This window comes from Pongo abelii, chromosome 8, assembly GCF_028885655.2.
Source record: "Pongo abelii isolate AG06213 chromosome 8, NHGRI_mPonAbe1-v2.0_pri, whole genome shotgun sequence".
NCBI classification, from domain to species: domain Eukaryota; kingdom Metazoa; phylum Chordata; class Mammalia; order Primates; family Hominidae; genus Pongo; species Pongo abelii.
Genome location: NC_071993.2, coordinates 112077735 through 112104206, shown reverse-complemented (window position 1 = coordinate 112104206; position 26472 = coordinate 112077735). Strand labels below are relative to the sequence as shown.

General features: G+C 38.1%; 1 protein-coding gene across 3 annotated transcripts in view; it reads right to left on the bottom strand.

Annotated features, from left to right (window-relative positions):
- SORCS3 (sortilin related VPS10 domain containing receptor 3) overlaps nt 1–26472 on the bottom strand; it is a 631492-nt gene that overhangs the window by 148923 nt on the left and 456097 nt on the right. For all 3 annotated transcript variants that reach the window (XM_054522833.2, XM_054522832.2, XM_024253734.3), the window contains exon 7: nt 12613–12731. In XM_054522833.2, coding sequence (XP_054378808.1) covers nt 12613–12731 — 119 coding nt within the window. The remainder of the gene's footprint in view (nt 1–12612; nt 12732–26472) is intronic.

Sequence of the window (26472 nt, the reverse complement as noted above, 5' to 3'; positions counted from 1 at the left end):
CACAGCCAAACCATATCAGAGAGGGTAGGAAGTAAACAGAGAAAAGGAACCTAGAAAGAACACCGAGGAAAAACCCATATTTAAAGAGTAGGCAGAGGAAGAGGCACCTGTGTTGGAAAGTAAGATGATATTGGAAAGATAGAGAGATGAGAGGGGACCCTGAACTGTACCTTATCAAGGAAGCAATGAGAGTGCTTCAAGAAAGAAGGAGCAGTCGAGAGGTTCAAATGCTCTAGACAGTTCAACTATGTTAATTATTGAGAGGCATAGTATAGATATACTTCAAAGATACCTTTGATGAACTGGGCAAAAGCAATTTCAATGTAGTGGCAGAGGCAGAAGTCACTCTCAAGTGAGTTACAGAGACAGGGAAATGAGAAGATGGGATTATGAATACAGCTAGTGCTCAAGAAATTTGATTGTGAATGAAACATGGGAGACTTACAGAGGGGTGTAGGTTCAAAGAAAGTTTTACCCTACTTTGTTTTGTTATGTCAGGATGGTGGATATTTTAAAAATATTTAAATATTGATGGAAAGTCTAACATAGGGATGAGTAAGCTAAAGACAGGGGAAAGGAGAGTGATCAGTAGTGCCAGGTCCTTGAGAAGAGGGATGGAAATGGATGTTTAGATTGAGGAATCTCATTTATATTGGGATGAGAACAATGCCTTCTACTTCACTTAAATAGTTCACTCTACCTACAATAACTGGATACATAGTAGGGATTCAAGAAATATTTGAGAGTCTTTCAAGATTTCCTTGCATTAAGTTACCCCCAAAAGTAGAGCCTGAGTCAAGGACTTTTATGTAGTTTATTGTTTTTGTTTGTTGAAGAATGATCTGGGGACAGGAGTGGTGAAACTAGGAAGCAGGAAACAGGGAGGGAGAGAAGGCCATTCCAGGGTGCATTACTAAACTGGTTATTATTGTCAGCAATTAGGGCTCAATCCCACCAGACAGCCTATGAAAATTCATGTGGAATGAGGCTCAGACTTGCCTATCTGACATAAGAGTACTGATCTACTAGTTTTTTTTTTTTTAACTTTTATTTTAGGTTCAGGGTACATGCACAGGTTTGTTATACAGGCATATTGTATGTCATGGATATTTGGTGTACAGATTATTTTGTCACCCAGGTAATAAGTATAGTACCTAATAGATAGTTTTCTGCTCCTCTTCCGCGTCCCACCCTCCACCTTTAAGTAGGCCTCGGGGTCTGCCATTCCCTTCTTTTTGTGTCCATATGTACTCAAAGCTTAACTCCCACTTATAAGTGAGAACGTGCGGTATATGGTTTTCTATTTCCGTGTTAGTTTGCTTAGGATAATGGCCTCCAGCTCCATCCATGTTGCTGCAAAGGACATGATCTTGTTCTTTTTTATGGCTGCATAGTATTCCACCCCGTATATGTGCCCTTTTTTTTTAATCTAGTCTACCATTGATGGGCATTTAGGTTGATTCCATGTCTTCACTATTGTGAACAAAGCTGTGATGAACACAGGTGTGCATGTGTCTTTATAACAGAACAATTTATTTTCCTTTGCGCATATACCCAATAATGGGATTGCTGGGTCGAATGGTAATCCTGTTTTAAGTTCTTTGAGAAATTGCCAAACTGCTTTTCACAATGACTGAACTAATTTACATTCCCACCAGCACTGATCCACCAGCTCTGGCTTCCTGTTGCTAAAGTTGTCCCAGAGTCTTGGCACCTTCAAGACTTGTATCTGCACCAGAATAGCTAACGAGTCTCTTGCAAGCATCCTACTTGGGAAGAAATCAGCCCTGGAACAGGGGATCCACAGTGCAGGTAAGGCAAGGTGATAGCGGGTCACCTCTGCGCAAAGCTAGTAGCTGATGCAAACGTAGCCGGAAGGATGTGAGATGGAGTATGCTCCATACAAAGGTCAACTAAATATCATTACTTCGCAATCAGATCACTAATTTGTGTTTATTCATGGAAGTATTTCAAATATTAACAGCAAACCACTATAATCATTATACGTATAGGAGATGCATCCAAGCTATTTAAGGAACCTCCATTTGGGCTGGCTGTTGAAAACACTTTTACTTAAGATTCTGAAAGCACTTCAAGAATATTCACCTGAAGATGTCTTTATTGGATTTCTTTTGAAGATTGTCTCTGTAACTCTTTCATTTTGCTTTAAACTCCTGTATTGTAAATATGTCCCTAATGATGTAATTGCTATTTATTTAACATTCAAAATCTCTCCCATTAAGACCAAATTAACATCATTTAAAACATCTCCAAATAGCTTTTCTTTGAATAATTACACTCTATTAATTTCTGCCTCAGGGTTTTTTTCAGAAAGATAATAATTTACTGGGGATACAGTAGCCACATCATAGAGGCTTGTCTACCTTCCATGACGGGTATATAAATCAGGATCTTAGATGAAGTACCAAAATCCAGGTAAGCTGAGACCAAGATGCAAAAACAGTCTTGAAAGTTAATTAAATCCCAGAATAGTTACTTCTCATATATAACATTAAAAGTTGGTTATCAAAGAAACCAACACCATGGAAGCTATGTGGGAAGGTTTTATCATGCACATATGTTGATACATGAATTGAATCTATGAATAATTTAAAAACGAATTGGGAGAAACGATCTAGTAATCTTTTATGTGATCGGCTTATAAAAAATCCTTAAAAGAGGATGTGCATACACCAAACAGTGAGGCTGATTTTTGCATGTGGATTAGTCTCTCAATTCTTGCATTTTGTAGGGCTTTGTAGTGTTCAAAGCATTTCAAAGCCATTATTATCTCCCTTCATCCTCACAACAACCTTCCAATTTAGAAAGGGCAAGTAGCATGACTCCATTCTACAGAGATGAGGAAATTAGTACTCTGAGAGTTTAAGTGACTTGTGTCGTATTTCCTGGCAGGTAGGTGGCAGATTCCTGATTACAACCCAGGTCTTTAAAGTCAGGGCTCTTTTCTCCACATCAGACCACTAGCTATTTGCATCATAAACTGATGGAGACCAGGGGCAATGCTCCATTGTACCTGGCATACTTCTAGGGCTCAACAAGTATCTGTTAATTGGCTACCAATACTTGTTAATTGCTAGTACTTCTGGAACATCTCCCAGCACTTTAGAACAGTACTATTTTTCTATGTTTATACATAGAACTCTTAAAACTAACAGCAACATGTATCCAAGCTACCAACTGACTTCACTGTAGTACTGGTATCATCCTAGAAACAGTCTGATACATGCTATTGCTCCAACCTCAGAATTCCTTGTTATATAAGGTTTCTTTTTTCTTTGCCACATCTGTAGAACATTACTGAGAGTTTAAAATACCACTGGTTAGTAGATGGATCTACACAGTGTTACCTGAACGGTTGGCATCTTTACAAACGTTCAGGGAGTAGCTAGCTGTTCTGGGTTTGCATGACTGGTTGTGGGTGCCAAAGGTTTGGGAAGCCACTCGCTTCTCCTGGCCTGAATCTGCACAAACCCTCCCAGGCTCAAGTGGCCAACTGTATCTTTAGGGTTCCTACCCTTTCCCTGTGCTCAGTTCCTAAAAACCATGCCCTTTTCCAGAATGTTCAAGTTGCAGCACGTCATCTCACAGGGCACTACAGGCTCACTTAAAACAGCGAGGGAAAAGTTTCATTCTGTGCTAAGGCAACAAAGACATTAGGGATGTGGAGAAAGACCTGGCAGAGGCAAGATGACCATCCCTCTTTCAAATTTTCTGCTTTCTTCCTACCTCTTGAGTACTTTATTTGTATCTTAATTATGGACTTTTTTTTTCCTCTTGCGTTTTAAATTGTTGAAGACTTGTCAGTATTATACCCCTTTTACGAATACAATTGCATGTGCAATGAAAGTTTATTCCATGAGTAAATGAACTCTTACCACATTGAAGGCCACCCTCTGGGCCATGAAGAGAGTATAGGGCAGGGTTTCACACAATCCACTGCAGACATAATATACACATTGCTGGTGATAGGTTACTAAGGGACTGTTCTTGTTTCTTCATCACATTCCCTAGTAGCAAGGGTAGCCAGGGTATGAATCTTATTACTAAAGGAATTTTATTGCGACTGCTGCTAAAGTACAGATTCTCCAGGATAATCACTAGAAACGCTACTTCATAAGGAGAAAAGACAGGATTTTCAACCGTCTTGGCTCGGAACACAGAAATCAACTTATTGCTTTCCCCTGCCCCTACAGAGGAAAGCCAATTTCTCTTTTATCCAAGTGGAACGGAGGCATTTCAGGCAGACTCTTCCCTATTAAAACAAGGGCTCTTCTGGGAAGGATTAGTGTCTTTTGATTTTGCTACAAAACCCCAGTTCCCCTACACAGAAAAGAAACTGACAGATTAACAAATTTCACAGCTTTCTGTATATCTCCAGCTCAGCTTGCCCAACAGCAGGAGATCAAACATTGGGTTCCCGCAAGCAAAACCATCAGGATGGCTACCTTTACCTCCTAGTCAATAGGAAAATAAAAGGTGAAGTAGAGACCTTCGAGGTCTCTCTAAATAGTAGGAGCTGCGTGGGTGGTTTATGGACCCTTCTACTGCACATAAGACATAGAATTAAAAATAATGTCAAGAGAAATAAAATTATGATTGGGCATGAGGCACATTCCTTTATAAGGGCAAACAGGAGAGCGTAAAATTTTTAATATCATGGGAAGAGGTTTAATTTAATGAATGAATATCATTATAAAGAGGTTACCAAGGTTTTTCATTATTTAAACTGTACTCTCAAATGCATATACTGTACATTTGTATATAATCTCTCACTCGTGTAAATAATTGCACATTAAATATGTACATCACATTTATTAATATGCAGAGAAAAGACTTGGGCCTGGATCTCACCTGCATTCCACACAGTTCAGCTGTCCACACATGGAAAAGGCTCACCTTTGACCAATGCAGCCAACAGGGCTGCAAAAAGTCAGTGGTTTTCAAACATTTTTTAGCAGCAGGATCCTTTTGTCAAATGAAAGAGTATTAGGAAACCTAATATACAGAGCAAACAAAAGCAGAGCTGCTCTGTTTGACGAGGTGCTGGGAAGCCCAAAGCCCAGCCTTTCCAGGCATCCTCCTCCACTTGGCACATAAGGGTGGGAAAGGATGAAGGGAGAGCCTGGTCTCCTTCGTTTGTGAGGTTGTTTCTTCTTTCTCAGTTATATGTCTCTGTTAGCACTAAAACCAAATATAAGACATCAATACTTTTAAAAGTTCGAAATTTAAGTAGACAAATCTCTATAGTCATGAAAAAACAAACCCACCAAAGTCTCTTATCCTCATCTTGCTGTTATTTAACTGCTTAAATAGTAGGAATAAAAAATAATCCACCTCTACACAGATCCCCTTTAAAAGCCAAACCAGTAAGCATCTGTCAGTGGAATGCACAATCCTCAGTGTCCAGTTCTGCCTTGGCGCTACTCCCTGGGAATGCCACCTTGAAGGGACTCAGACCTCGCTGCTCTGTGACTTCTTCTACCAAGGCCATTCTTTGACAGACTGGTACGCAGGAACAGGTAGAACACCACCTCCTCTGATGCCCTGATATTGTGCTCATATAGCATCTGTGTAGCTTCTCCAATAGAGTAGGAAAAGCTACTCTGTTGGTGTGTGGGTTTTCTGCTTTGACAAAGCCTGCAGAGTCAACTTTATTTCAATGAACAGAATGAAAAAGCTCGCCCTTTTTCAGGCCACAGACAGATATTGATTACAATCAATACAAATATTACCTTATCCATAAAGCCCGTCCTGATCCTCATTTCAATTTTCAAAACTTATACCCCGTACCCCAAAAAAGATTTTTAAATGACACTGGTTTCAGAAAATCATTTGAGATGGTTTCTAATAATTTTTTAAAAATAATACACACACAAAATAAAACAAACAAACAAAAAGAATATAAGAAAGCAGCCAAGAAATAACAAATGACCAATGGCAAAGCATAAAAGATATGAAGAATAAACAATACCATAAGCTTTATGTGGCGAAGCTGCTAAAATTCACACAAAAATTAGTTCTGTGCTTTCTAGCAACTATAAAGAGGGGAACACAACATTATCTAGATTTAATTAAAGAAAATAGAAAATGTTCAGTTCAATTTTCCAACTTCTTTTTCTACCACTCCACTCCCTCCCACTATTACAACTGCCCCTTACATAAGAGGTCCTGGTACATTCTATTCTCTCATTTCCTTAACTTTACCCAGGCCTTCTCCTCTGGGCAGAATGTTCTTTCTCCTTCACCTACTTAACTCATACTCATAGCCTTCTTTTGAGAAAGCTTGTAATGACCCTCTTCTAGGGTCAGGTGAAAGGCTCTTTCTCCAAGAGCAACATGTGCTTTCCACTAATACAGCTCTCATCATATTACATTATATTTGTTTAGTTATGTGCATTTCCCACTAGGCTGAATATATTTTAATACATTTAAATGAATGAACATAAAAAGGACAACGAATAATATTTTAGGTAATTCCTGGACAGCAGTTTTATAAAAACACAGAGACACTGTACATTGCATGGTCATTTCTTACGCAGTGAGCAATTGTCAATTAGGCTAAGTTGTCTTGTATTAGCTGCAGAAACAAGATTCCTTTGCTTGAAAAAGATAACTAACTACACTTCCTGAGAATAGGATGGTGTCTTATCTTCTCAGCTCAGTTCAGTTCAGCAAACATTTATTGAGTACCAGTAATTATGCTAAGAGCAGGAGAAGCAAGAGAAGCAATGATGAATAACACACAGTCCTATTCCTTTTAGAGACCTGGCTGGGGAAACATAATGCAAATGGGTAAGAACTGCATTGGAGCTTAGTCCAATCCCGATTGAGGATGTCAGGGAAGACTTCCTACAGGAGATGCTGTCTGTCCTAAATTTAAATAATAAATTTGTCTGGTAAAGGGACATCCCAGGCAGGAAAAAAATATATAAGAAAGGCATATAAAGTAAGAAATGGCATAGTTTGTGCATGGAGACTAAAGAGGTTTATGTTTATTGAAGGCTAAAATGAAACAAGGAAGGAATGTGAAGAGCAGTGGTGGGTAAGGAATTCATATGCAACTGATGGAGTAGGTAGGATCCAGGTCACAGAGGTCTTTGTAGACAATGGTAAGGAAATTGGATTTCACCCTATAGGTGATGAGCTGCCACTGAATGTAGAAATATTGATTTAGCCCTGTGACTGGCTGGTGGGGAACGTTGGTGTTGATCTGGGAGAAGGAAATCAATTAGTAAGCTCTTGTAACATTTCAGAAAATATATAATAAGGATTTATTATATATTATATATTATATATTATATATTATATATATTATATATAAGGTTTTAAATAGCCAAATCATAATGATGCTTCTCCCCTTTCCTATTATAAATCACCCTAGAGCAATAAGAAAAATAAGAAAGGGAAATGCAAATTTCCCTCTATCCATAATGAAAATCTAACTCTGAAACACAATATATGTGGAAAAGGAGTCATATATACTGTGTTCCAGGTGGTTCTGTCTTATGAGAAGAACCCACTCACAGAGAAAACAATCTTGAGTCACATGGAACCTCAGTGAGAACCAAGAAGGATTCTTGTTAAGCTGAAACAGAGCCCTAACCTATTGCTAAAATGAACCTCCTCAATAGTTTTTCCGGGAAGAACTCACAGCATTAAAAAATAAGCAATAGTTAAACACATAAAGATAAAAGAAAATAGCATAAGAATGATAAAATAATATAGGAAAATAAAAGACAGAAAGGGACAGGAAAAACAAATAACAGATATGGAATAAAATATGCTTCCATAGAGCAAATAAAAATTGCAAACACACTGGTATAATTTAAAATAACCTGTATGATGAAGAGATCACCTCTATAAGAGAAGAGTTTGAAGCAGAAATAGAAGAGCTCAGGGAAGTTATGTTGAGATGAGAGAAAGAGACACAATATAAACTGGCAAAGCTCAGAAAAGAAGTTAAAAACAGGAAAAAGAAAAAAAAAAGCAATAAAGCAAAAAGAGCCTAGAGAATAATGTAAGATTGTTTTTAATCTCATTTTCCTCAGTTTGCTCAGGGAGTAAAAAAGGGTCGGGATGGGAGAAATTATGGCTCTGTTTTGTCTTTCCCGTCTAGTGTACACATCCTAGATATCCTGGAAGAAAGGAACCAAAACTATAAAACTGAAATAGAAAATATATTTCAAGATATGCCACAGAAACTCCCGAGAAATTAAGAAATAAAGAAAAAATTGAATCTATTTAACAAAAAAGTTAATATTCCAGAAGAAAGAATCAGTACATTATGGCCAACCACAAGGCATATGCTAATAAGTAATTGGTATCAAAATATTTTTTAAAGGCTTTAAGTATTGAAGTTAGAAAACAAAATAAAACAACAAGATGCCTTAAAGAAAAATATGAGACTGGTCTGAATAGTAACAAATTATTGGAGTAAAAATTCTCATGGAAAGAGGATGACACATACATTTTATACCCTGACAAATGATATTAAAATATAAAAAGATACAGACAAACATATTTTCAGCATTCAAGAATTAGCCTTTCTTGGAAGACACATTTCAGATAACCAAGAGATAAATGCGAAAAACTATACGAAAAAGACTTCTGGGGACAATTTAATACATTTACGTATAAGACTAAAATCAAAATAAATGCAGGAATTACAGTGCAGAGTAGAATGTTCATGCTCTAAAATGATGACATCAACAAACTGGGGTTGGAAAGAGGAATCTGACAAGAGGTCATAAACACACACTATTTTTTTCACCTTTCTTCTGTAGTGCTTCATAAATATTTAAGTCTAACAGAATTATATTTTAAGGCAGCAAGACAAACATTAGAACATAATTATTCAAAATTAGGCAGTGGAAGAATTAGAGAGAGAAAATTAGAAATTCAAGGAAATACACTGATTTTGTAATTGCGGCCAACAGGAAATCAATAGATATTGTCCAGAAATAGAAGATTCAGTATGTTATATAAATTTCTATTCATAAAGCTAAGCACTTAGAACAAAAATACAAATACTCAAAATTATCAGACACACAGGAAAGCAAACAGACCATATAATGGGAGTTTTAAAGTAATTATAATTAAACACAAAGCATATACTGTCAGAACTAAGACATATATGTCATATCTGTCAATGCAAATGGCCAAACTCACCTGTGAGAAGAAAAAGGTGAATTAAATGCTGCTGATCCACTGATTTATATTTGTACCTGCACTATATGTAGTTGTTTACCTGCAACTCATTGGCATTCTTTTACCATATTTCAATCTTAGCTAATTGATAGTTGCAAATGATACCATGTAATCTGTGTTTAGTTGATGATTAATGAAATCCAATGTTTTTCTCAAGTTAATTGGCCTTTCACATTATTTGGGGCATTGTTAATCCATTGGTTCCCACCTCATTGATAGTAAAAATAAAGCCTTCAAGGCCCAATGGGATCTAGCACCTCCACCTTCCTGGCCTTATCTCTACATTGTCTATCTAGGTCTCACTGCAGGTTCCTGCTCATCTCACTGAACTCTGAATATTGGAGTAGGCTGAGGCTCAGTCTTTGGATGGTTTCTCTTTTCTATCAATACTTATTTCTTAGTGGTCTAAGAAATGCCATCAATATACTGGCAACTTTACAATAGATCAACTCAGCTGCGACTGGCAATTCTGTGGTCTAAAAATGCCATCAATACACTGTAGACTTTACAATGGATATACTCAGCTGCAACTGCTCCATGACCCACCCCCACTCCTGAACCCAGCCTCAAATCTCTAACTGCCCACTCCCCATCTTCATGTGGGCTCGAGGAAGCCAAGGCCTGACAACCGGGCTCCACGCTCCTCTCTGACTGCACTATCTTCTGCCACCCTGTTCCTAGTTCACCACTCAATGAGGCCTTCCTAAGTCTCCCTAAATGAAACAGGAATACCTTTATAGCTTCAATATTCACAGTCCCTGATTTATTTTTATTCATAGAACTTGTCATTATCTGATACATTTTGTAGATAGATAATAGTAAAAGATGAATAGAAAGATAGAAAGCAAATATTCATATAACACTGTTTCTAGGGCATCGTTTTGCTGCTTTACAGATAGCATTAATAAATATAATCCACCCAGCAACCCATGAAGTAGGTACTACAATTATCTTCTTTTTATAGATCAGTCAAACGACGCACAGCTCAAGGTCACACAGCTAAGTGTGGAATGCCACAGTTTCAACAAATGCCAGGTGTTGGGCTCTAAATGATATATTCTTAACCATTACTCTTTATAACTTTTCATATCTGTGTATATATGGATGTTTACATCATACACATATTTTTTCCTATCTTCCACTAGAATTAAATACCACTAAGGCAGAAACTTTGTTGTGTTCACTATCCTAACCCCAGCACCTAGCACCTAGAACAGGGGACTTCACATATACTTGGCAATGAATAAAACTTTATTGAATAATGAAACCGCATATCTTTTCAAGGAAAATAAAAATTGATGCTAATTAAAGACCAAACTTCTGTCTGTTTCCAGTATAATAAAAAAGGAATGTTTCAGAATAATTTTTTTAAAAATCTGTATATCTGTCTGCAGAGTTACAGCAAACTTTATGGAACACAAGGAAAAATGAAAAAAGTCTGAACATTTTACATTCTAAGTCATGTTTCTGAGAAACAATTCTGGCATATTTAGCATCAAGGGAAGGGAAATCCGATTGGTAAATTCATAACTCACTCCTGTGCTTCCACTGTAAAAAAAAAAAAAAAAAAAAAAAAAAAAAATCCAAATAGAAAGAGATAAAGGCCTTAAATGGGGACCATAACAATGAGAATGGAATAAAACGAAACACTAGAGAAATCACGAAGACTGATATTAACAGAGGCTATGAGTTCATTTAATTTGGCAACACAGACTGATTTTGACTGACCTGGTAGGGGGTTGTGCCACAAACTGTGTAAGGGTCAAGGTCAAGGGTGACCTGTTGGTTCTATTTTACTTGTGGAATGTCTATGTTGGGATCTTGAGTTGGTTATTAGATATGGAAGGCTGCAGTACATGGTAGAGGTCACAGCTCACTGACTTGAAAGTTATCAAACCTTGGAAACAGTCCTTAAAACCAGGGGATTGCTCAGGCAGTGAGTACTGGGTAGAGAAGCAGGTCAAGGGCAGAAACTTGAGGAACCCTAGAGTAGTGACTGGTGCTATGTATTTTGCAATGTATGTGTTCAATAAACAAACACTTATGAATAAGAGAATGAGAGTGCCGTTGGCCTGCCAAGACTTAGAAATACAATCCTGAGATTCTGGATTTCAGTCAAGCTAAAAAACAGGGATTTTTGAAGCCACAGAACCTTCCTGTTTTACTCCCTCATCCAAGATGGTTTTTGAGTGGCTAGCTACTTTTCCTGTATTTTACTAGACCTCAAAAATCTATGTAACTAAGTTATAGAAAGAAGTAACTGCGATGCCTACAATTAGTTCAATACAACAAATATTGACTGAGCACCCCTGATATGCAAAGACATCTTGTTAGGGCCAAGGGAGAGGGATCAACTGTGTGTATAAAATATCGTCCCCATTCTCAGAGAGTGTAAAATGCAATTTGGAGAGAAGACAAATCCATTGATAGACTGTGTGCTAGAGGAATGGCATAGACCATACTGTTGCAAGGGTTCAGAGGATGGCGAGTCACACTGAGCTTGGAAGTTCATAGAAAGTCTCCTAGAAGAGATGGGATTGATCTGGACTGAAATACCAGGGGTCAGGTAGAGAAGGGCATTCAGGTGCTTAGGTCTGAGCCAACTCAGGGAGTTTTCAAAGTTCAACTTTCCTGTGGGAATAGTTTGCAAAACAACTGAGAATAGAAGGATGGAAAGGCAGAGTGCGGGAAATCAAGGTTGCGGTCAAATGCCAGGTTTGATTTATCACATGCATCCTCTGTCAGTCACCTGGTGGAGCACTACCTTTTGTTCCCCTTATTTTTGCCCTGTTTTGTACCTCCTTATAGTACACAGTAGAGATAACAAGACCCAAAATGTAAAAGAAGGCTTCCCTGGTCTGCCTAAATATGAGTCCCATCTAATTTTTCCTAAGACTCAGTTCTGGGAGTAAACGCTTTGGGACATGGACATTGAGAAGGTAATCAGCACTGGAAAAAAGGGGAAAGTTTAGTGAGTAGTAGATATTTCCAGAAAAAGAATCCTAAAGATGCTTAATTTATAGGGGATTTTCATTGCCAAGTTAAACAAGTCACTTTGGGTAGAAATAGAATGTGGCTTTGATAAATTACTTAAAGTCAAATCCCATTAGAAATTTGACTTTAAGTTACTTCAAACCCAGCCCAAGACTAGTCAATTCAGACAGCTCCTGTGCTATAAAATGGCAATCCAATGGAAGGATTCAGTGCATCACTAAAACCAGCAGAAGTCTGGGCTCTCCCCAGAGGACTGGTCCCAGAAGCAAAGGAGGGACAGTGTCTCAGCTCCACATCTTCACAACCTTGGGAAAGCCACCCTCCTTTCCTAGCAGGCAGCCAACTTCAAGGATGCATCCTCCTACCACCAACTGCACTTTCTGTACTCACCTGAATGAAGATATATTCATCCTGGACAACCAGGGAACTGATGTCAATGGAGCGGGCAAAAGGCCCACTTCTAGTTGTCTCAGCGCATTCCTGGATCCTGCAGGTGAGGTAGTGAGCATCTGAAATAGGAGGGTAGAGTGATGCTTAGATAACAAATGAAAATCATGAGGGAGTCCCAGGTAGCACACAAAACTCTACTTCATGGGGGAATCAACAAGGTAATTTAAAATAACAGTGAGATTTCACGCTTTTGTCCACAGAATTTATAATAATTCCCAAAAAATCGTAATATCTAGTTTGGGCAGAGAAGTGGAAAAATTGTTCATCTCATATCAGACTGCTGAAAGAGTAATTTGGTATAGCTTTTTGGAAGAACAAATTTGAAATATGTATCAGAATTTTAAAGGTGTCTTACATCAGTAAGATGTAAGACACCTTTAAATGTATCTTACATCAGTAATTCTAATTCAAGGAGAATCTGTTCTCTCTAATTTTCTAATTAGAGAATTCTAATTCTCTAGATGTTTTCTAGAGAAAGACTCATATTTTCACAAAGAGGCAAGGGCAACGATATTCACAGTGGCATTGTTCATAGTAGTGAAAAATTAGAAATAGGCTCAATGCCCATGAATTAATGATCACTTAAATAAACTAAGATATATGCATATGACAGAGTACTATGCTGCAATTAGAAGAATTTGGTGGATACATATGCTTCAACATGGTAATTTCTCCAAAACGCACTGTTCTGCAATCTTTTAAAAATAAGTTAGCATCATGTGTAGTATGATCCAATTAGGCTTGTGCCATACTGCACAGAACAATGTTTAAAGGACACATATGAAAATTAGCTATGATTACTTTTAGGCAAAGAAATGGACTCAAGGAAGTAGACAGAATTCAAGTGGGACGTTTGCTTTTTACATTAGATACATTTTTATTATTTTTACAAGAATGCATTCACTTCTTACATAACATGTACAAAACTTACATAATTACTTGTAAAAATCTTCTAGAGATCTCAACAGCTGAACCCTCCTCCCTCGCCTCAAGCAACCCAAAAAATGCACGGTACCAGCTGTAGCTGAATGGGAAATCTTTGGCTCCAAAAGGCATTCTGATTATGATTAGAAGGTTATCCAAGGAAAGGGAATCCATTCGGTTTTTTGCTCTTTAATTAAGGAAAAACTACAGGTGAGTCTCTGTGAAGAACCCACCATAAAAATTGGCTTTAAAAAAGGTTATTCAGTTAATGAAATTTAAAAATAAATGATCAAAATGGAAAGTAGAAATCACTTTAAGATTAAAAGTAGAGAAATCTTATTATCTAAAACCACATGCATTATTACATATGCCTATCTAATGCAATTGTTTCCTTCTATGTGCACGTATGTGTGCAGAGGTGTCAGGGGCTACAGAGAAGGAAGTGGTAGGCAGCAGATAAATAAAAGCAAAAGGCTTACAGAAGCAAAAATGTATAACAATTGAGATTAAACTACGGGTACTTTAAATGATCTCTGTTTAAGTAATTGATGAATGGATTCAGCAAATATTTCTCATGCACACACTACATATTGGGTATTGTTTGGGTACTAGGAATAAGGCAGTGAATTAGAGATTTTCCTTTCTAAAAGAACCTTCTGTCTAGGAAGGGGTTTACTCATATATGTAGCTAGTTATTACACACATTAATTTAGAAACATGATGCTACTTTAAGAAAGAAATATTTTAATGGGAAATGTATTCATTACATGCTGTATATAACTACTTCTTAAATGTTCAAATTTGAGCAATGTCTGTTTGCTTTGGTAACTATAATCTGACTAGTTCTAGTATTGATTCCATTCGCCCCATCAGCAGTCATCATCTGCACAGTAGCTCCAGCCTCTAAACTTTTCTTTCTTCTGCATCCAATTTGGTTCCCAATCCTTGACAATTCTGCCTCTGAAGTGTTTCCAGAGTTTCTTTTCTTCCCTCCATTACCTGTGCTATTTGCCTGGGACACTTTCTTGTCATCTGTGTTCCTTCTGCACTCATTTCACATCTAGGATCCATGTGGATGATGAATTGGAAACTGGATGGACTTGAAACAAGTAGCCAAAGGCATCTCTAAAACCTAAGCCTGGGCTAATACCTCCCAGCATCAAAACCACCACTATTGCTGAGTGCCTTAGGATATGGCCTGAATAACTTTGTATGACAGGGCAGGCCTTTACAACTATCCTAATAAACTCAAACGCTTAAGGGGCCATGCAAATTATGTATGAGAGTAAAATTAGCGGGGGTAGATGATAAATGCTGACTGGCACAAAGTCTCAGTGTCAGGGATCTCTGAGGAGCGGCGGAGACTACAAATGGCAAACATTCGCCTCTTTTAAGGGGGAACTACTCCTCCACACAGAATTCATATGCAAAAATAAGACATTCTGAGTTTCTAAGAAAGGCTAAATGCCTCTATTTTTTAAATGTTAAATTTCCTTATTTTTATAATTGAGAGCTATTGGGAGGCTGAGGTGGGTGGATCACGAGGTCAGGAGATCAGACCATCCTGGCTAACATGGTGAAATCCCATCTCTACTACAAATGCAAAAAACTAGCTGGGTGTGGTAGTGTGTGCCTGTAATCCCAGCTACTTGGGAGGCTGAAGCAGGAGAATTGCTTGAACCAGGGAGTCAGAGGTTGCACTGAGCCGAGATCGCGCCACAGTACTCCAGCCTGGTGATAGAGTAAAAACTCCATCTCACAAAAAAAAAAAAAAAAAAAAGTTCAGAGGTAATTTAAATATAAAAGATGGTACAGGCCAAACACCTTGAGGCCAACACTCCAAATGAAACCCAGGAGCCACTGTTTTTTTCTTTTTTCCTTTCCAACTTTTATTTTAGATCCAGGATGCACATGTGCATAGGCAAATTGCATGTTGTGGGGAATTAGTGTACAGATTATTTCATCACCCAGGTAATAAGCATAGCACGTGATAGTTTTTCTATTTTCATCCTCCTTCCAACCTCTTCCCTCAAAAGTAGGCCCTGGTGTCTGTTGCTCCCTTTTTTGTGTCCGTATGTACTGAATGTTTAGTTCCCACTTATAAATGAGAACATGTGGTATTTGTTTTTCTGTTCCAGTGTTAGTTTGCTTAGGATAATGGCCTCCAGCTCCATCCATGTTGCTGCAAAGGACATGATCTCATTCTTTGTTATGGTTGCATGATATTCCATGGTGTATATGTACTACATTTTCTTTATCCAGTCCACTGTGGATGGGCATTTAGGTTGATTGCATGTCTTTGCTATTGTGAATAGTGCTGCAATGAACACATGTGTGCATGTTCAATGATTTATATTCCTTTCTGCTCTGCAATTTGGTCGTGACCTTCCTTATAAGGAAAGAGACAGGCTTTCTTACCTTCATTCCCTGACCCTGTAGCAACAGCTTGTCCAACATTCTTTAAGGACAGCCTGTATGTCCCTTCCTTTTTGTCTTGGTTCACAGAGAAAGCCAGGAGTGGCCTGGATTTCCACTTCTGGCTGAGAGGAGAGGGGAAGGCAGGGAGCCCAGGCTGTGCTTTGGAGCACATTGCTGCTAGCCCACCAGGAATATTCTTGGAACCGTATAGTCTTAGTAATTTACTCCTAGAATAAAGCACTAAAACAATGAAAAGCTGCAGTAAAAACATGTAAAGAAATCACAGGTGTTGATATGGCAACCTGCTTCCTTCTTACCAGCCAGTGTCTCAGAAAGCCCTTTGCACTGGTAATCAAAGGTACACACGGGGGGGGGATACCTTCTTATTCCTACACACTGGCTCATTTCCCTCTGGCTATTTACTATTCACTCTCTCATTTGGACACTTTGAAAAAAGAAGCAAGTGTATTCGAGGCCACCAGAAACAAAATCAAAACCTACCTAAACCTTGACCCATAGCAGGTATAATGTTGTGCCAAGCTCGTCCTACTTCTTGGCATGCTCTCTACTTGCCACTGCTCAGCATGGAATGAAAGGTCCAATTTAACAGGAAGACAGCACTGAAATGAGTTTTTGAAAATCACTTAAAATTTGGTGGCCTTGCCGTCTTAGCTGGACTCAAATATTGGAAGTCTCAATGCTTTTATTTTTCAAACCATAGAGATTGGATAAGTGCCGCAGTGCCCTCTGCCAGGCGAGAACCAAAGCAGGGGCATGGGGAAACTAAATAGTCAGGCAGGCCTGGTGGTCAAACAGAAGTGACTGAGGGTCATGGAGGAACTGCGGCTGTCAAGGGTGAGCAGGGAATATCATTTGGTTCAAACCTCACATATGCAAAATGTCTCAAATTAGAATTCTAGACATGACCTCCAAATGAGGCTGAATATAGTTATAGAGATTCTATGATGAAATTCACAAAGCTATTTATGACATAACTTAACATCCCCAAATAGGCTTCCAACAAGTGTGGCCTTCTTATTTGTTTTTTAATAACACCAGATACCAGACAAAATGAAAGTGGTCCAGATTTCTTGAGAATACTCCAGTGGTTCTGAAAGCAAGGACTCTGAAGCTAGAAAGTGCTGAGATCAAGTTCGGGACTTACCATGTGCAGACTGGCCTTGGCCAAGTAGCAGCATGGCTTTTCAGCTGTGAGGCGCAGACAATTTAGCATGTGCCTCTGAGGACTGTCATCAGGATTAAACAAGATTATGCATGAAAAATGCTTAGCACATTGTGGATACATTTTAAAATATCAATAAATGTTAGTTTATTTTTATTAAGAAGAGAAAGGGAAAGGAATCCAACTCTCAGCATCTTTCATAGATTCAATTTATAATAAATGTCCTATTTTGTTGTGGGGAATTGAAAGACCATGATATCACAGGTTCTACAGTGAAGTCATATTCTGAATTTAAATCATTGTTTACCTTCAGTGCAATGGATGTTTGGACAAGAAAAAAAGTATATGGGCTGGACAAATCAAGGAGAACTTCAAAGAGGAGGCAGCCCTTGAGTTTAACCTGGATGTGAAATTGTGCTATGTGAAAGGAAATTCTTGAATGAGGGAGTTAAAAATGCACATGGACTTTTATGTAAGCAAAGCTCATGAAACACGTGACATACTTGTATGTTAATGAATTGACTTTGATTAATTCTTATTCTTGAACTTCTATTTTCTATCCTCTCCTTTGAAATATCCTCAAATGAAAAACTAGAAAGAACAGACAGCAGAAAGATCTCATTTGGATATCCCTATGTAAAAACCAGAGAGTGATTTCCTAAATAGTTAATCTTCATGCTTAATATATTTCTAAATGTAAAATGTCTTCCTGATATATTTATAAGAGCTGGTGTGGTCACTGCTCCACTTACAAAAATGAAAAGTCAAAGGCTTTGTTCCCTGCACCAGGAATAGAAGATTATTCTGCTATTTGGAAATATGCACCCCTATTTCAAACTCAGCTAGCAGGCCCTTTAGGGAGCATTGTAACATCACTTAAATGGAGCCAGCATCCATGTCTTCTCACCATACAGATGTGGGACCAAGGATCTCATACGATGAGAAGGGCTGCCTCACACTGACTGATTCATTCCTTTTGTATTGGCTCAAGGTGTATAGAGAAGCTGCAGGTGTCAGATACATCCTGAGGTTCCAGGAAGCAAAGAACATAAGACACGTTCTTGCCCTCAGAAGATTCCTGTGCCAGTGATGGAGACAGGACGTTCACAAATGAATATGCCTTAGGATGCTTAGAGAACTGGTGAATGTGGGAGGAAAGATGGAGACAATCTGACACCCTTAGCCTTCTTTTCTTCCTAAGAGGCTGCATTTCTGCTCAAAGTTTCACAGGACTCAGGCAGGCAGCCACAACCTTTCTCTATTCAGCAAGACAAGCCCCTCATCTACATCAACAAATTTCACTGTAAAGTCCAGTTCTGGTTCTGCCATACCTTTCCAAAAGGATCACCTCTTTACCAGCAGAAATAAAATCTTAGCCACTTTTCTCTTCCTGGGCTGACTTCATAAAGCTTCAGTGAATGCTGCTTAAACTGAACTGAATGACATTAAAACTCTATACATTTTGTTATGTTTAATTACATGGTGTCCCATGATTATGTTTTGCCTTTGAGAATTACTAAGCATTCAAACTTCCTAGACATCAAGCCTCTTGTCATCTCAGAGAAAAAACTTTCTGTGATTTACTCAACTTCCATTCCTTTGGGTAATAATATACTATTGTCACAAATTCAAAAAGTGAATTAAAATTGTGAACAAAAAGCAAATTCAGCTCTTCAGGCCTTCTCTTAGAGAAATACCCATGAGCTGTTTATTTTATGTAACATTAACTCTCAAATGAAAATAAGTGAAAACAAGCAGATTCAAGGTAACTCTAAAAAGTTATTTAGCTTCCATCAGCATCCTTTTTCTTGACTGGGGAGTGCAACTAACCTATCTGTAAAGACAAGGAAGGAAGTAATATTGCTGCAAATACCTAATACAGAGCTTGAAGCATAATCAGTTCTAAAAACAAACAAAGGCAACAAACAGTAAAAGGAAGCTTCCATTCCTTCTACTGAGTTCATGGATTTTGAGCTTTGGTGAAACTTCTCATCTCCCGTAGGAGAATCCCGGCATTATCTGCCTTCTTGATGGTACAGGAGGCAATCTGGCAGTTACAGATATTTAGAAACCATAGTGACACTGAATATCTCAGCAGTCCTACCATCCCATTCAGGGCTCTTTCCACTGTACCTGCTAAATAAACTGACCCTGAATAGGATGATTATATGAAGATCATGATGACGATGACAATGACGATGACAACAGTAGCATTTTTGACTGCTCACTCGGTGTTGTCTGGTGTTCTAGGAACAATATGCATTAACTAATTTCATTCTTGCAACAACCCAGGGAGTTACAATTATTATCATTTCCCTGTTATAGCAGAGGAAACTGAGGCACAGGATGATTAAGTAATATGCCTAAGTTCCACAGCTCTAGGAAGTGACAGAGCTAGAATTTGAACCCAGGTGATTTTACACCAGTACCTGTGATCCTAACCTTTATGTATTTTAAATATGGAAAGAAAACTGGGCTAGGTATTTGACTAGAATCTACATACTGGGTCACTCCCTGTCACTGGCCATCTATGTGACCTTGGGCAAGTTGTTATACGATTTGATGCCTTTTGGAATGTAATATCATGTGGGAATCTCTTGTATGTTCTGACTTTTTGATTATGGAATCCTTCTATCAAAGACAATCCTATATCTCAATCCATAAAGTGAGTTTTACTCTGCCTTCTATGGTTGAACAGAAGGCAAGTAGTCTGTAGTCCCATTGCCTTAGCCCCCACTTTGTCTTCATTTTGGCCTCTGAAGTCTTAAAGAGCTGCTAGAGCTCTGAGTTCACACAATTCCAAAGTTATTGAATTAATCAATATTTTAAAGAGCCAATAATATATGTATCTAGAGCCTAGAGTTTAGTCTTCAAAGCTAATAGTTTCAATTGTGTGCCAAGCTCATTTGATTACTTATGTATGCCTGGAATTTCTGTTAAGTATTAGGCTTTATCTTGTCTTAGAAGAAGTGCTGTGATTGCTTAATGAGGGATGATGATGAGAAGAAAACAAAGGATGGTGGCATATGTTCTATGGGTTTTGATTCTGCACATTTCTAGACTGTCTAGATGCTTCAAATGTTTTGCCCATGTTCAGGTTCACTTATCACAGTGCCCCATGGGACACCGTACTTGGGAATTTCATGCAGAGGAGCTCACTACTTCACAAAGCAGCCCAGGTCAGGTCATCTTTGGGTACTCTCTGTTGTTACTGCTTTGTTCATTGAACTGAAATCTCCCTTGTTGTCAATTTTACTCTATAATAAGATCATCATTAGTAAACTGATGAAAAAAATAAATTATAAAAATACTTCTTACATTTGTTAGTATTTTCAAATAGGTAAAACACCAGATGAGGGATCACAGGAAGGCTAAGAAATTTGTCCAAGGTCTAAATGACAGTTAGTTCTCCAACTTTTATATCATCAAGTTAATACTCTCTCTATTGACACTCAATTGCCTCTTAAATGGAGGGTGTGTGTGTCCTTCTGTCTGTCGGTCTGTGACTGAGTAACTGTGTCAGAGAGAAAGCATGTGCAGGGACATTCAGAGAAAGATGAATTCCAGAAGCGAATGGGAGGAAAAGCCATTCGAATCCTGAATCTCATGGCAGAAATAGGATTATTCACACAGTTGTTAACCAAACTGGTTGGCTTTGCCCTGTTTAAACCTTGCCAGGGCAAAAAAAATAATTTAATGCTTTCAGCTTAACTCAGGAAGTCTGACTCCTACAGAGGGAGACTAGGACTAGGCCAGAGGAGAGATTCCGATATATAAACAAGAAAAGAGACCAGCTTATGTTGGGTTAGATCCAGAGTGTTGGAGTCAGCTTCAAAGTCAGAATTGTCAGTGCCACACCACACAACTGAAAAGGCCATGCTCTGCGCTGCTTCTCTGGGGCTCGTTCAGTCTAGAGCAGCACCATCCAGTATATATTAAAAAAAAAAAAGCCACAAATGACCTTTTAAATTTTTCAGTAATCATGTTTGAAAAGTAAATAGAAAAGTGAAGTTCATTTATATGTTTTATTTAGCCCAAAATATTATCATTTCATCATGTCATCAATATAAAAATTATCCAGGAACAATTTTTCATTCATAGTATAATAAATATTTGAAGCCTGGTATGTATTTTATACTTAAAGCACACCTTGATTTGGACAGCACATTTCAAGGACTCAATAACCACTGTGACTAAATGACTACCATATTGGATAGCACAGCTCTAGCATAACTTTCCCACACCCCATTTCTACCATCCCTTTGGATGGTAGAAACTCATCCAATTCATCCCACCAGATGAGGCTTAGCTATGGCCTCTTCTGTGCAGCCTTCGGTCACTCCTCAGCAGTTGCGCAACCCTTCCTTTTGGTCCCCACAGCACTTTGTCCATGGTACTTACAGCAGAATCTCCGTGGCCTTTAGCATAATGTGTTGCAACAATGATCTGTGTACATATCTGCCTCTCCTATTAGCCTGTGAGCTACTTGGTGCTGATTGTGTCCTTTTTATCTGCATATATCCCGCAGCTCAGTGCAGTGCAGTGTTAATCAAAGTGCAGTCCCCAGACCAGAAGCAACAGCTGAGAACTTGTCAGAAATGGGGAGTATATATTTTAACAAGCTCTCCAGATGGTGTACGTGCATATTAAAGTTCAACCAGCTCAGATCTAGTGCGTTGGTTCTCAATCCTACATGTCCTAAAATCAGCAGGACAACTTTATAAAAGGCCAATGCCCAGGACCTTTCCCAGGAGATACCTCATTCATTGATTTGTGGTGGGGCCCAGGTAGGGGTGTGTGTGTGCATGTTTGTGTGTGTGTGTGTGTGTGTGTGTGTGTGTGTGTGTGTTTATTCATGAGGTGATTATAAGGCTTGGTTTGAGGACCACTTGTCTTCTATACCAGAAGAGTGTTCCATTACAGTGGAGTGAATTGTGAACCAATGAACAAATATAAGAAAAGCACAAATTTCTATATTAATATTTGCACAGATACCAGTATCCCCGTCTTACTCTGGGAACTACATAGAGCAATATTTAATTGGTGTTTCATGAGCAGATCTTGCTTCTGTTCCCTGAATGAATAAATAAATCATTAATTCTGCTTCATTTTATAATTAGGAAAAAGGAACCTAGAGAAGTTTACTTGTTTCCCTGGATCACACAGCCTCTCAGTGGAAAAACTGGAATTAGAATTTAGGTGTCTACTCTCCACATCTGCCTGTCTGTGAATAGCTAAAAGACCGTATCTGTTTATTGCTCAAAAAGATAAACACAAATTGCAAATGTGGCTCCCATGGAGATTGAGCAGAGAGTGGTACTTAATGGCTGCTGGTGCCCACACTTCAGCCAGGGCAGTGTAACCCTCTACCAGGGCTTGGAGAGTCATTCACTTCGACACCCTTCCCAGGCCCACCTATCTGCCTGGGCAGACAGTGCAAGCAGGCTTGGCAAGTCCAGCGTCATCAAGCAAGAAAAGACCTGGACGCAGAGCTGAGGGTACTGGATAAGTCTGTCTGCTCAGAGTACAGTCCCGAGAAGCAGGGTACAGGATGTTACCTGACCTCATCACTGATGCTAGTCTCTGGTCTGCTCTACCACCACAGTCACAGTCTGCTCCTCCACCACTTGTTCGGGGCCACTAGACAAGCCACTTGACTTCTCCATTTCTCAGAATCATTCCTAAATTATGAGCCAAGTTAGTCTGGATCGGGGACCAGGGAAACAGCAAAAGCTGCCTTGTGCTCCAGAGATGGAGGCTCAGGTCTGAGTGAGCTGAAATGAGTCCTAGCTTTTCATCTATCTCTTCCTGTATCTTAAATGTGAAACAAGCAGATAAAACAGGCAGGTAGAAAGGAAGGTGAAGTGACCAGAGATTGACTGGTACCATCCATATGTGAGACTGCAGCTGGGGGAAATATAATTGCTTCATGAAGCTTTATCATTATAAACAGGCAAGGATGGCCGTAGACAGCTTGGTGTGCAGCATGAACTGTGGCTCAGGAAGCTACCTACCTGTTCCCTCATAGGTCCTCTTCAACCCACCTTCACCAACCTATCTCTATTCGTTCTTTTCCGGATTATAACTTACAGCCTTGCACATACCACCTCTCATGATTCTGGGAACTTGCAAGTTTCTTCTCTCTATCCAGAATGCTCAGATAATTTCCTACTAATCCCTAGTACCAAATCAAACATTCTGTTTCTGAGATGGTTCCCCTAACTTGCTTAGGTCATTAGTCACAATATCATTTATGATTCAACACAATATATTCTCAACTCCATTAAAGTCCTTGTCAAAGTGTGCCAGCAACATTCTAATACTTGTCCATCATTTGAATGGTCCATCATTCAAATACAAGTCTAGAAGCTCCTTGATGGTAAGGATGATATCACATTCACCTGCGTGTCCCCTCAGTGCCCAGTATATATAGGTTTTAAGTAAATGTTGATTGGGTAAAAGTATAAGTAAGCGAATGAATAAATGAATGAATGATAGAAGGAATTGCTATAGAACTAGAAGTCAGGAACTATGCCTCCTAGCTTTTATTAAACAAAAATATTAATTTCAGTATTTTTAATACAAACATAATTTTCAATGTACACACAGTGAGTTTTTGGCATAGAGTTCTGTAAGTTTGAACAGATATATAGACTTATGTAACCACTACCACAATCAGGTTACAGAACAATGACATCATCCTAAAAAACATTTCATGCAGCTTTTCATGTCAAATACTTTCCCCACTCTGGAAACCTCCAGTAAATTCTCTATCTATATAGTTTGTCTTTCCCATAAGATCACATAAATGGAATAATACAGCATGTAACCTTTTGAGATTAGCTTATTGCACTCAACATAACACCTTTAAAATTCATGCGTTGTTTCAAATATGAGTAATACTGAGTAGTATCATATTTTGTAGATGTGCCACAGCTTGTTAATACATTCACTCATTCAAAGATATTTGTTTCCAGTTTTTGGTGATTATTAATAAATCTCTACAGACATTTGTGTACAGGTTTTAATGTGAATATAAATTTTTCATTTTTCTAGGCTAAATATATAGCAGAAGTGGGATTGCTGAGTTATAAGATGTGTATAACTTTGTAACAAACTACCAAAATATTTTTTCAGAGTAGCTGTATCATTTTGCATTCCCACCAGCAATGTATGAGAGAGTTCTATTGCTTTACTTCTGTGCCAGCACTTGATATTGTCATTTTTGTTTATTTTGGTGATAACAATAGATATATAGTGATATATCACTACGGTTTTAATTTGCATTTCCCTAACGTCTAAATAATGTTGAGCACTGTTTCATGTGTTCATTTGTAATCTTTACATTTTCTTTGCTAAATGATCTGTTCAAACTTTTTTTTAATAAGCTGTTTTTTATTGCTATGTTTTAAGCATTCTTTATATGTTCTGGCTACAAGTCCTTTGTTGGATATTGATTTGCATGTTTTTCTCCCAGTGTTTTAACAGTATCTTTTGAATAGCAAAAGTTGTAAATTTTGATGAAGCTTAATTTATCAATTATTTATTTTATCAATTTTGCTGTTAGTGTAATTTCAAAAAACTCTGTCCATCCCAAGGTCAAATTTTCCCATATGTTTTCTTCTAAAAGTTTTATAATTCTATGTTTTATACTTAGATCTATGATCTATTTGGAGCTAAATTTTGTATAAGTTGTGAATCATTGTATAAGTTGTGAATCATAGGTTGAAGTTAACTTTCCCCCAGATGACTGCCCAGTTGATCCAACACCATTGATTGAAAATAATATCCTTTCTACACCGAATGTGCTATATCCTGCAACCTTGCTCAACTCACATATTAGTTCTAGGAGATTTTCTTATGGATACCTTGGGATTTTCTACATAGGCAATCATGTCAATGAGAATAACAAGTTTTATTTTCTTCTTTGCAATCTATATGAATTGTATTTCATTTTTCTTGCTTTATCACACTGCCTAGGACTTTCAGCATAATGTTGAATAAAAGTGTTAAGAGTAAATATTCCTGCCATTTTACTGTTCTTTGGGGAGAAAGCATTCAGTATCTCATCATCAAGATGATGTTAATTTTAGATCTTTTGTAGATGTTCTTTATCAGAAGTTTCCTTCCCACTAGTCCATTGGGAGGTTTTTGTTCTAACTTGCTTTTTTGTTTGTTTATTTGTTTTTTCCTATCGCCAATTAGCTATGTGAATCTAGGCAAATTTTAGTTAAACTACCACGCCAGGAAAAACAGTAAATAAAACATTTTTGTATTTTTGATGATGCTCAAATGATGGTAGAGATGTGTGTGTGTGTGTGTGTGTGTGTGAATGCACAAGTGTGAGGCAGCACTCACTGCATACCACAAAGGAAAGGCATTATGCATTTTGTTAGGGTATGTAAGTAAAACATGCCCAGATTAAGGCAGTTTTGCTGTGTGCACTTTCTAAATAAAGTTGAGTTAGGGACAATTTACTAGATTGAAAAAGCATTATTTTAGCTATTAAAAATTGATTTTAAAAACCCTAGAATTCCAGTGGAGGATTTATAATGAAAAAATAAAATAAAATAAAAAACCTAGAAGATGGAACAGAACTAATATATTCTATACTTTAACCTAAGTACAGCACATGACATTTATCCCTGCTATATTTCTGCCTGCCTTTATTCAATTATTGAATTCTGGCAATAGGCCAGAAACTGTTCTATGTGTTTTGCATTTGTAATCTCATAAAATTTCATGGAAATCCTGCACCATAGGCCTCATCCCAATTTGGACCAGAATTCTTGAACTTTCAGAAAATAAATTTTAGCTTAATGTAAGAAACTACATTTTTTTTTTAAAGAAGCTGTCCAGCATCAGAAAATAATGTGTCTTAAGCCTGAGCTCACGAAGCCTGAGAATGTACTGTTAGAGGTTTGGGAGAAGGGATTCCTACACCAGGTCAGAACTCAGACCATCCTCCAACTCTGAAATACCATGACCATGACAGATCACAAATTGTGGACTAAACAGGTTGACTTAGGAGGCAAAGCCCACGGGAGACTTGTCCTGAAAACTGGCCTGTGGGTCATTTTCTGAGACTGGCTATTTGCTGTCCTCCTCCTGTCCTTCTATGCTCCCTGAAACCCCTACCTCTCATTCTTCTCCCAGTTTCTTTCTCAGCCATAAGAATCAGATAATATAATTTTGAATCCAGGCTCTACCACTCTTATGATCAGTAATTTAAGTGTGTGACAGTATCTTCTTAAATTCCCAATAGCACTTCAGTT